The sequence below is a fragment of the Dipodomys spectabilis genome, unplaced genomic scaffold (genome assembly GCF_019054845.1).
Source record: "Dipodomys spectabilis isolate Male_0828 unplaced genomic scaffold, ASM1905484v1 ptg000009l, whole genome shotgun sequence".
NCBI classification, from domain to species: Eukaryota; Metazoa; Chordata; class Mammalia; order Rodentia; family Heteromyidae; genus Dipodomys; species Dipodomys spectabilis.
Window position 1 is genome coordinate 8,375,106 of NW_024870686.1, and position 12,618 is coordinate 8,387,723.

At 47.2% G+C, this 12,618-nt stretch overlaps 1 protein-coding gene across 2 annotated transcripts in view; it reads left to right on the top strand.

Moving 5' to 3' along the window:
* Nucleotides 1-5,561: 5,561 nt before the first annotated feature.
* The window catches only part of Mfhas1 (multifunctional ROCO family signaling regulator 1), an 89,871-nt gene continuing 82,814 nt past the window's right edge, over nucleotides 5,562-12,618 (top strand). The window contains exon 1 of one of the 2 annotated variants that reach the window (XM_042700577.1): nucleotides 5,562-9,184. In XM_042700577.1, the coding sequence (XP_042556511.1) occupies nucleotides 6,181-9,184 (3,004 nt within the window). In that variant the 5' untranslated portion in view covers nucleotides 5,562-6,180. The remainder of the gene's footprint in view (nucleotides 9,185-12,618) is intronic. The other variant, XM_042700578.1, reaches the window with a different exon arrangement.

Sequence of the window (12,618 nt, forward strand, 5' to 3'; positions counted from 1 at the left end):
ATCCAGTTGGGTAACCTCTTCTATGTCAAATTTTAAAACAATTTTATTATTCTTTATTACTACCTATTAGTTGTAAGTATTAGCTGTTTTCATTAGTATTTTAACACATGCATTAGTATTTTAATATGGTGCACTGATGGAGACCAGCCTTCCTCCTCCACATCCTTCTCCTCCTCCATCTACCAATCACTAGTCTACATTCAAGTGGCTGTCTTTGTAACTCTCATATATGAGGGAGAACATCCAGTACATACCTTTCTTTCTGTGTCTGGCTTCTTTAACTTAATGCAGTATCCTCCATTTTCATCCATTTCCTGTTATCAACAATGGGATTTGATTCTTTATGGCTGAAACTCTCCCATTGTACACATGTACCATATTTTCTTTATCTGTTCATCCTTTAATGGGCACCTATATTTATTCTATATCTTAGCTATTGTGAATAGTGCCGTGTTGATGTCATAATTTTTTTAAGTACTGGGTTTGAACTCAGGACCTTGTGCTTGCCAGGCTGCTATTATACCACTTGAGCCATGACCTTAGCCCTTTTTGTTTTAATTATTTTGTGGACTGAGTCTCCAGTTTATGCTGGTACCAGCCTAGACCACAATTCTTCTATTTTTGCTTCCCACATAGGTGGATGATAAGCATGAACCATGATGTTCAAGTACTATTTGAGATGATGTCTCTTGATTTTTTGACAAGGATGGCCTTGAACTACAATTCTCCACCTCCCAAGTAGCTGGAATTACACTTGTGAGCTACTGCATGGGCCCGATGTTACCTTTTAAGATTTCTTTCTTTTTTTTTTTTTTTTAAATTTTATTTTATTTTATTTGAGAACATACTGTACAGAGGGGTTACAATTACATGGGCAGGATAATGCATACATTTCTTACCAAGCATTGCAGCCTCCTCCTTTGTTTACCCTTCACCTCCCTTCCCAGCCTCCCCCCTCCCCCCCACCCAATCATACCCCACCTCCCCCCCCCACCGACATTGTAAAGCTGGTTTTGACATGACATTTTGTACTTCTCATTGTTGCAACAGGTCCACCTGAATCCTTAAACGACTTGTTTGTCCCCATCTCCTCCACATGTTATATTGACATCAAATATAGTGAAAGCGGGGGTTACACTGTGGGGGAGGGACATACTAAGCAACAAAGAAATAATCTTATAAATGCGTTAGAAACACATGCATGAAAGAAACAAAAACATTAAAATATATATTTGAGGGTTCGTTTTCCTAACATCACATTATCTGACTTTTTCCGCTTGACTCATACCTATACTAGATATTGCAAATAAGGGAAACCATGGGACCTATGTTTCTTTGGGGCTGGCTTACTTCACTTAATATAATTTTTTCCAAGCCTTTCCATTTCCTAACAAATGGGGAAATGTCATTCTTTCTGATGGAGGCATAGAATTCCATTGTGTATATATACCACATTTTCTTGATCCATTCATCTACTGAGGGGCATCTGGGTTGGTTCCATATCTTAGCTATGGTAAATAATGCTACAATAAACATAGTTGTGCTGGTAGCTTTAGTGTGGTTTAAGATTTATTTCTAATCCTATTTTTTTGGAACAAAGAAAATCTTTTAGAGGGATATCTACAAATCCTATAGAAGGATATTCTGTTTTTTCCCTGAATTCCACCACTCTATATAGTTAAACCAAGGAGGGCATGGCCTACTCAAAATCACAGAGGTGAGAGTTTCTTAGTTGTCTTTAGCTGGATAGGAAGAAGCACAGTTATTTTTGCTCATTCAAAGCAAATTATTGGCAGGATATAAAATTTCAAGAGAGGAGAAATGTGGGCAACTTCACTCCACATCATGCTAAAAACAAAACATCTCCAAACTTGAGGGAGAGTTCAAGTTTATTTTCTCATGAAGCACTGTAACTCAACCCTTTGTGCTTGCAGGGTTAAGGGACTGCCAAATTTTCTTTCATGACCAGACAGGTAGTTTCTATATTACAAAATTGTTTAGAACCTCCAGCCCACAAATGTCTTCTCTAAGCAGCTAAATAAAGGAAATCAGAGATAGAAAGTTTAAAGCTATTCAATCAAGTGAAAGTGTTATATTTCATGAAGATGAAAGAAGAACAAGGTAAAGGTCTCTGAAAAGACCCAGTAAGTGAACTAACTATATTCATTTTCTAGTTTTTTATTTTGTTTTGTTTTACTTTTTGCCTGTCGTGGGGCCTGAATTCTGGGCCTGGGTGCTGTCCCTCAGCTCTTCAGCTCAAGGCTAGTGCTCTACCACTTGAGCCACAGCGCCACTTCCAGCTTTATCTGCTTATGTGGTGCTGAGGAATCGAACCCAAGGACTCATTCATGCAAGGCAAGCACTCTACCACTAAGCCACCTTCCCAGCCCTCATTTTCTAGTTTTAAGGAAACCTGATTTTAAGAACACAGTGTCTTCCAACCTGGGAAATACCTGAGTCTTTTGCAAATGGGGATATTGGGTTGCCTGTGATTGACAAAATTAAAACTAAGTGGAAAAGAGTGCTTATATGATCTTCAGAATTATATATCTTTAATATAATAATAATGTAAGTAGAAACATGTAGTAGCTCAATGCTGTCACAAGAAGCTGTCCATATCTAGGTAAGCCATGGCCTATTTGCTTGTGTAGTTACAGGTGATCATTTGGTAATATTTATTCTAGTTGCAAACCTGATACCTAGGAAAAATAATTAGCCTTTACAAGACTTTTTTTTTTAAACCTACACATTAAAGCAACATTTAATGGAAATGGTGCTGTGGTTCAAGTGGTAGAGCATTAGCCTTGCGCAAAAGAAGCTCAGGGACAATGCCCAGTACCTGCATGAGAGAGAGAGAGAGAGAGAGAGAGAGAGAGAGAGAGAGAGAGAGAGAGAGAGAGAGAGAGAGAGAGCACCTAACATGCCACAGGCCAAGAAAGGTAAATATTTCCAAAGGAAGACAATTTTTCCATAGAACATTCACTGTTGTTAATGATGGGAGGTTCCTGAGGAGAAAGGGGCTGAGGTGAGAGAGCCCGGATGATGTCATGAAGGGTATGGAGGTATGGAAGCCAGGCTCCTGGGTCTCAGGAAGGAACCAGAGAGAGGAGTCTGGCACATCTAGAGCACCTCTGTAAGCTATTTTACAAGGAAAGGAAATGAGACAATGTGGCCAAAGCCAGGGTATTAACAGGAGAAATCTTTCAGGATGGAGGAAAGGTGAGTATGTTGAAGCCAGAGCAAAAGAAAATAGCCATGAAAGCTCACCTCGAGCTTGTTGCTAGTCTTAGCAAGGGATAACATCAAAATACTCCTGCATACTTTCCTCCTGTTTCAGATTGATTTGAAGATGTGTAAATGGAGGACCCTCATCTACAATGTACAGGATTTTCCTCTCTTAATCTCTTTCCAAGTTGCGTAATTCCTGGCTCAAGGCACTGTCTCTTCATATACATTCTTCCTGACCCCTGCAGAGGGCTGGACTGAAGGATGAAGCCAGTATGTATGAGACATTATTACAGCAGCTTAAATGATAACAGTGTAAGAAGAACAAGATAAATTTAAAGGCTGGCCAGGTTTTGAAAAATTTATAGATTAGGTTTTTGACATTGAGTCAATGTCTAAGCCAAGACATTTAATGACCAGAGTCCCTGTTCTCAAAACTGAGATGATTGCTTTGTTGTTGTTGCTGTTGCTATTGTTGTTTTAGGAAGAGCTTACCATTTTTTAGGGCCTGGGCAAGAGTACCAGTGGCGTCATGTGGGCATCCAGCTACAGTCAAGCCCAGTGCATAATCCTCAGGCTCATGAGTAATTCCCTTTGAATTACTTTGAAATGTGGCCTCTTCTGCCTTGTGTTAGTCAGATTTCTGTACTGTAATGGAAAGTTGTTACTACTAATTTATGAAGAGAAAAAAAGGTTTATTTTGGCTTATAGCCGGTGACTTATTGGCAGTGTTGCTTTTGGGTCTTTGTTAAGGTATCATATTATGGTGGGGAACCTGTGTTAGAGCAAGTTGCTCACCTATGGCAGCCAGGAAAAGAGGGAGAGGAAGAGAAAGCCTTCCATTGTCATCTTGGAGGACACCAGTAACCTAATTTCCTCCCTAAAGTCCTACTTTTTAATGTTTCCACCAGCACCATGCTAGGCACTAAACCTTTAACACATGGGCTGCTGGGGACAGCCCAGATTATAACACTCTCCAATCAAGCTTGAGGCTACTGCGCCATCCCACCAGAAGAGCCAGCATACCTCTCCACCCTTAATTCCCCCACAGATTGCAAAGTCATTTACTGTCTTTGGACCCTTTTCTACCTCTGTGAAGAAAACAATGTCAGCCTTTGTATCTTAGAATTTTTCTTGTAAATAAATTCCGGACCGTGTCTGAGAGGATAGCAGGGAATCCTTATACAATTTAATTTCCCAAGAAGTTCTTTCGAGTAACTATAGATCAGCTGTGGCTGTGGAATTACTTACCTATGTTTCTCCTGAGGTGTCAAGTTGAAATCTGACCATGGGAACATCCTCCAGTTACAGGATGCAGGCCAAGGCTGATAACCATCACTGAGTTACTCTCTTTGAAGAGACAGACTATGCTACTCAAATAACTGTGCTGCAAATAGTCCTCAAATGACCACAGTGTGGGGTAGAGCTGCAATGTGTGAAGTGGTGTATTTAACCAATTAAGTGTAGTTCGGCCTCCACGGGGGTGGGGTCAGGGGGGAGGGAGAGGATTCCATTCATGAGGAACCACCAGGGAAGCAATGATGTGATGGAGATGAAAAAAGTCACAGGCTTTGGCAAATTCTGAAGAAATCAAAGAAAGGTAAACCTCCGAAGGGAGTAGTGTTTGCATGAAACAAGCTGTCATTTTCTTGAGCCTACAGAACAACAGGTACTATACTGAGAGGGCAGTGGTATTTGTTTCACACTGTGGCTGTGAAGATAAAGGGATAGGCCAAGATCAAACACCTTGCATTGCCCCCCCCCCCCCCCACCTCTGCCATCCACATTAGGCCAGGGAAGTGCCTCCTCAGAGCTTACGCTAGGGGTCGGGGACATAATAGGTGAGCAATAAACATTTACCAAACGAATGAATGGTAGTGGCCTGCTTCCCCCCCCCCCCCCCCCCCCGTCTTTTGTTTAATCATCCTACCATCCTAAGCGTCTATCAAGGAACCCAGTCCCCGAATCTTGCCTGTTCCATTTCGGTGTGGATGAATGTAAGGTGTTTGGAAGGGGAAGCAGGTAAAGACTAAGGGAAGCCAGTGAACACTATGTGTTGGGGTGGGGATCCTTGGAGACAGGAGCGCCAACAAAGAGCCAGACGCCGGCGAACCCACCCGGGAGAGCCCTGAAACCCCAGACCAGCCGCCAGGACGCCTCCCCCCGCCCCCCCCCCCCCCCGCGAGGGGCACGGCGCACTCCGCCCGAGCGTCCCGGGTCTGGCGCCCCCAGCCCGGCACCCAGGCGCTCGCTCCGGGCTCCCGCCCTCCCCCTCCCGGGGCGGTGCCGGGAACACGCGGCGCCTCCGCCGGTCACGTGGCGGCGCTGCCGCTTCCCGATCGCGCCCTCTCCGCGCCGGGGACGCGGCGGTCGCGCTCCCGCCCGAGCTCCGGGGAGACGGAGACCGGGAGGTTCCGCCGCGGCGCCCCGGCCCTGCGCCCGCAGCATGCCCGCCGCGGAGCCCAGCGCCGCCCTCCTCCCGGAGCTCGCGGAGGTGACGACGCTGCCGGCCGCGGGGCCGCGGCTGCGAGGATAGCGGGGCCGGAGTGAGGCAAGCGAGGCGCCGCGAGGCGGGCGGAGCCGGAGGCGCAGCAGGCGGAGGAGCAGGCATCCTCCGCGGCGCGGCGGCGGGCGGCGGCCCCGCGGGCCCCCGGAGCGCCGCGCCCATGGCCCGGGAGGACGGAGCATGCAAGCCGCACCCCGCGCCGGCCGAGGCCCCCCTCCACGCCGCGTGCTGGGCGCCCCCCAGAGCTGCTCGCGACGCCGCCGCCCCCCAGCTGCGGGCGCCTGGCCGCTGGCTGCGCTAGGACCCACAGCTCCCCGCCGCCCAGGGGTGGGGGGCCCGGGAGCCGCGGGAACGAGAGGGCCGGGGAGACGGGCGCCGGCCGGTTCACAGCCCGGCATGCAGCTGCGGGCCCTCGCGCCCGCGTGAGGGTGTCGGGCCCGGGTCCCGCCATGGCCGGGAAGGACTGTGGCAACCTGAAGACGGCGAGGCTGTGGCGGGACGCCGCCCTGCGCGCCAGGAAGCTGCGGAGCAACCTGCGCCAGCTCACCCTCACCGTGGCCGGGGGCTGCCCGGGAGCCGGAGCCGCAGCCGATCAGCTCGACTCGCCCGACGCTCCCCAGCTCGTACTGCCGGCCAACATCGGGGACATTGAGGTGCTGAACCTGGGGAACAACGGGCTGGAGGAGGTGCCTGACGGGTTGGGGTTGGCTCTGGGTAGCTTGCGCGTTCTGGTCCTGCGCCGAAACCGCTTCGTCCGGCTGCCCCCGGCGGTGGCCGAGCTGGGCCACCACCTCACCGAGCTGGACGTGAGCCACAACCGGCTGACCACGCTGGGCGCCGAGGTGGTGAGCGCCCTGAGGGAGCTGCGCAAGCTCAACCTGAGCCACAATCAGCTGCCCGCCCTGCCTGCCCCGCTGGGCGCCCTCGTCCACCTGGAGGAGCTAGATGTCAGCTTCAACCGGCTGGCGCACCTGCCGGACTCCTTCTCCTGCCTCTACCGCCTGCGCACCCTCGACGTGGACCACAATCAGCTCACTGCCTTCCCCCCGCAGCTGCTGCAGCTGGCCGCCCTGGAGGAGCTGGACGTGTCCAGCAACCGACTGCGAGGCCTACCTGAGGATATCAGTAACCTGCATGGCCTCAAGATCCTCTGGCTGAGTGGAGCCGAGCTTGGCACCTTGCCCAACGGCTTTTGCGAGCTGGCCAGTTTGGAAAGCCTCATGTTAGACAACAACGGGCTGCAGGCTCTGCCAGCCCAGTTCAGCCGCCTGCAAAGACTCAAAATGCTCAACCTCTCGTCCAACCTCTTTGAAGAGTTCCCTGCCGCGCTGCTGCCCCTGGCTGGTCTGGAGGAGCTCTACCTTAGTCGCAACCAGCTCACCTCAGTGCCATCCCTTATCTCCGGGCTGAGCCGGCTTCTCACCTTGTGGCTGGATAATAACCGCATCCGTTACCTGCCGGACTCCATTGTGGAGCTGACCGGCTTGGAGGAGCTGGTGTTACAAGGGAACCAGATCGCTGTGCTGCCTGATAACTTTGGCCAGCTCTCCCGAGTGGGCTTGTGGAAGATTAAGGACAATCCACTGATCCAGCCCCCCTACGAGGTCTGCATGAAGGGGATCCCCTACATTGCAGCCTACCAGAAGGAGCTGGCTCATTCCCAGCCAGCCGTGCAGCCTCGCCTCAAGCTGCTCCTGATGGGCCAGAAGGCCGCAGGAAAGACCTTGCTCCGACACTGTCTCACAGAGGAGAGAATGGAGGGCAGCCAAGGAGGAGGGGACAAGGAGAGGAGCTACCCACCTTCTCCTCCCCCTGGGAACAAGGGCATCGAGGTGACCAGCTGGACAGCAGATGCCTCCCGGGGCCTGCGGTTCATCGTGTATGACCTAGCTGGGGATGAAAGCTATGAGGTGATCCAGCCCTTCTTCCTTTCCCCAGGGGCCCTGAATGTGCTGGTGGTCAATTTGGCCACGTACGAGCCACGCTGCTTTCCCACCACGGTGGGCTCCTTCTTGCATCGGGTAGGGGCCAGGGTGCCTCATGCGGTGGTGTGCATAGTGGGCACACACGCTGACCTGTGCGGAGAGCGGGAGCTGGAGGAGAAGTGCTTGGATATTCACCGTCAGATTGCCCTGCAGGAGAAGCATAATGCCGAAGGCCTCAGTCGGCTGGCCCAAGTGGTGGATGAGGCCCTGGCGCGGGACTTCGAGCTGCGCTCTGCCAGCCCCCATGCTGCCTATTACGGGGTTTCGGACAAGAACCTGAGGCGGCGTAAGGCTCACTTCCAATACTTGCTCAACCACCGGCTGCAGATCCTCTCTCCAGTGTTGCCTGTGAGCTGTAGGGATCCCCGCCAATTGCAACGTCTTCGGGACAAGCTGCTGTCCGTGGCTGAGCACCGAGAAATCTTCCCGAACTTACATAGGGTCCTGCCTCGATCCTGGCAGGTGCTGGAAGAGTTGCATTTCCAGCCCCCTCAGGCACAGCGCCTGTGGCTGAGCTGGTGGGACTCAGCGCGCCTGGGACTGCAGGCAGGGCTGACCGAGGACCGACTGCAGAGTGCCCTTTCCTACCTGCATGAGAGCGGCAAGCTGCTCTACTTTGAAGATAGCCCTGCCCTCAAAGAGCACGTCTTCCACAACCTCACCCGCCTCATCGACATCCTCAATGTCTTCTTTCAGAGGGATGCTTCCTTGTTGCTGCATAAACTGCTCCTGGGGACCAGTGGAGAAGGTGAAGGTGATGGAGAAAGCTCCCCTGTGATGACTCTACCCACTGTGAGCCAGGATCTGCTGCGGGCCACTCAACTCCATCATTATGTGGAAGGCTTTCTGTTGCATGGGCTCCTACCAGCCCATGTCATTCGATTGCTGCTTAAGCCTCATGTCCAGGCCCAACAGGACTTGCAGCTGCTACTGGGTCTGCTGGAGAAGATGGGACTCTGTTATTGCCTCAACAAGCCGAAGGGCAAGCCTTTGAATGGATCCACAGCTTGGTACAAGTTCCCGTGCTATGTGCAGAATGAAGTACCTCATGCAGAGGCCTGGATTAATGGGACCAACCTAGCTGGGCAGTCTTTTGTGGCTGAGCAATTGCAGATTGAATATAGTTTTCCCTTTACCTTTCCACCTGGGTTGTTTGCACGCTACAGTGTCCAGATCAACAGCCATGTGGTACACAGATCCGATGGGAAGTTTCAGATCTTTGCATACAGAGGGAAAGTTCCGGTGGTGGTGAGTTACAGACCTGCCAAGGGGGTCCTGCAACCAGACACCCTCTCCATTGCCAGCCATGCATCATTACCAAATATATGGACCGCCTGGCAAGCCATCACCCCTTTGGTAGAGGAACTGAATGTTCTACTTCAGGAATGGCCTGGACTGCACTACACCGTGCACATTCTCTGTTCTAAGTGCCTTAAGAGAGGGTCGCCCAATCCACATGCTTTCCCAGGTAAGTGCAGAGAATTGCTTGGTTCTGCTGTGGTGTGTTTCAAGTTGCTTTTTTTTTTTTCTTTTCTTTGAGACATTTATTCCTCATTTGGCAAAAAATGTTTATTTCACAGCTTCCCCAGGAAATCTTTTCAAGGTAAATATAGGGAGGCTTGGAGGCAAGCCAATTGCAAACAGTACCTAAGAAATATGAAATACATTCTACTCATGTGTCATCTTCTCATAAGAAGACTTAGACTTACAAAATCTGAACATTTTCAGTCTTTTCTCTCCAATTCTGCCATATTTTTGTGCAAGAAAATTTCAGGTGGTTGAACAGAAGCTGAGACATGTGTGACATTAGTCACTTGCTGAGCCTTGATTTTTGTTCATATTAGTTTTATTTTGTCCATGGAAAGGAGTCTGACTTGTAAGTGTCTTTGGTCATATTCTTTTGTTTAAACTTAGATTGTAATCATCAAGTGGGTTGTGGCTTTGTTTTCCTAAGAAATTCCAGAGAAGAATGTTGTGTAATTGAGGATGAGTGATAGATGAATAAAGACAGACATTTCAGACTAATGCATAACTAAATCCTGAGATTGCTGTTTGAGTCAGCATACTCCAGGGCACTGGAGAGAGACATGACTGAAGACTCAGAGGGGAGTCTCTTGGGGTATTTCCTGGCAATTTTAAGCTTTAGCTTAAGATTTATTTCTTGGGAAATGTTAAGAGATGAGGCTTTCTGGCAGTGGTTTATGAGTCTGACTCGTCAGACACTGACAAGAATCTCCTAGTGAAAGTTTTCCAACAGATTTTTTCTTCCTCTTTCAGCAGGTGGGAGAATTCCAGGACTAGTTGTCTGAGACATTTTTGAAGACTTTTTTTTTTTCTTTTTAGAGCAATTTTAAGTTTGCAGCAAAGCTAAACACAAAGTCTGGAGATTTTTTCCATATGTTCTCTTGCTCGCATACGTTCACGATCTGTCTCCTTATCAGCACCTTGCACCAGTGAGGTTCATTTGTTCCAAAGCATTATCATGTTACCGCTCAGAGTTTGTCATTCACATTAGTTCACTCTGTGTTGTGTGTTCTGTTTGGAAAATGAATAATGTTAAGTGTCTATCATTGTAGTGTCATACATGGGATGACACTAATTTTCTGTCCTAATTCTCTATACCCTACCAGTTTATTCCCCTTTCTCCAACCCTAGCAACTACTGCTCTTTTTTATTATATATATATATATATATATATTATTGTAAAGACACTGTACAGAGGGGTTACAGTTACATGAATAAGGTAATAAGTACATTTCCTATGGAGCATTGTTAACCCCCTCCTTTGTTTATCCCCTACCCTCCCTTCCCTCCTCACCTCCCCAACTCCTCCTTTCCCCCTGCCATACCTGAAGTTGTAAAGTTCGTTTTCAACATAATGTCTTGTACATCTCATTGTTACAATGGGTCAACCTGTATCCCTATTTAAGCTTTTTGTTTTTTCCCTTCCCCTCCCCAAATTAGAAAAATGTATATACAAGATGCAGGGCACCAGAATCAAATATAGTGAAAACGGGTTATACCATGGGGGAGGAACATACCAAAGAAACAAAAAATACATTATAAATACGTTAAAAACAATAGCAAGAAAGAAAAAAACCACTTGTGTCTCTATCTTGGGGTTCATTTTGCTTAGCATCATCTTATATGGTCATATGTACATAGCTTTTGACCTTTTCTGCTTGTCCTAGACATATACTCTACTCTTCTTTTTAATGTCTCATTTTTTTTTTTCTGGGATTTTGAGGGACTTGGTTCATGAGTCTCAAACAGGTCTCAAACATCTGGGTACTTGCTTTTTACACATCTTTTGTGATTCTTTAAATACCTGATATTTGTAATACTATGGCAATTATTACAAAAATCCTATGTACAAACCCTACAGCAATAGTTTTTCACTTCAGTCTCCCATCCCCAGAGTAGTAAGTGGTGATGAAATGGAAGACCGAATGCCATTCTGATCTTTGTCCTGGCCTGAGTGCCAACAAGAATGCACCTCCTTGTAGTATCAGAAAGGTCTAGATAGCAATATTTCCGAAGGTAGTCTCTTTCCGCTGCCCTAGATCTTCAGCTTGAAAAGAAGATACCATATTCAGTTACCAGTCAACTGAGCCATCCTTTCTGTGTGATCACCTGGTATCTTGTCACAGTTGGTGACTTGCTAGACTCTAGTTTATCTTATATTGACCATTGTTTTTTCTTCATGGAAGGAAGTAAAATACTTTTTTGTGTTACTGTATAAAGTGTTTTCATAAAGGGTAGTTATTGAGGGAGCTCCCTAAAACCAGAGAAGGTGCAATCATAAAGTAATGTTAATAACAAAGGAAAGTGCATAGGTTGTTGAACAAGTGAAGATCTGTGCATAGGAATTACAAAAACTTTGAGAAGTAAACAATGAGGCTGTTTGGGTGCCAGTGGCTCATGCCTATAATCCTAGCTACTCAGGAGGCTGAGATCTGAGGATCGCAGTTTGAAGCCAGCAGGGGCAGGAAAGCCCATGAAACTCAATTACATCAGAAAACCAGAAGTGGCCCTGTGGCTCAAGTGTTAAAGCATTCACCTTGAGCTGAAGAGCTCAGGGATAGCGCCCAGACTCAGAGTTCAAGCCTCATGACCAACAAAACAAACAAAAAACAATGAGGTTGGAATTTTTTCCTAACCTCATTCGTTTATTTTTGATTTCTAGCAGTCATTAATTCCACAAATAAACGATGTGAGATGCAGAAAAAAGCCCATCCTCTTGTTATTGTTTTGCTTATTTGTCTTTTATTTTTAATTAATTAATTATTTTGGTGCCATTTACTAGGGCTTGAACTCAGGTCCTGGTCCTTGTCCCTTAGCTTTTTCACTCCACGCTGGTGTTCTACCACTTGATACACAGCTTCACTTTTAGCCTCTTGATGGATAATTTGAATGTAAGAGTCTCATAGAATGTCCTTTGTGAGCTGGCTTTCAACAGTGATCTTCAGATCTCAGCTTCCTGAGAAGATCACAGATGTGAATCACCAGCCCACTGGTCCTATTTGCCTTTTAAATGAGGAATGTGAAAAACAAAAAAAGAGGTTGAAAAATTGTGAACATTTCTATGTTGAATAGAAATGAATCATCAACTAAAAAAAATATAGACTGTAAACATATATTACCTTTTTTATTTGTTTAAGATTGTGGGTTTTTTTTCCCTAGAAGTTACAAAGGACTCAGAATTGTTCATGTTTCCAAACATTATGAAGACAAGGGAAAACATAGTGTATGATACTGTCATTTGATAGTAATTGTTACAGTTCTGAGAGGCTGAGTTAAAATGATAGAAGCGTGAAGATAGTATAGGAACAGTGATCATACTGAATGTTCAGTTCCTTAGACATCCATTACAATATATTCACCAAATTCCTAGATAATTAA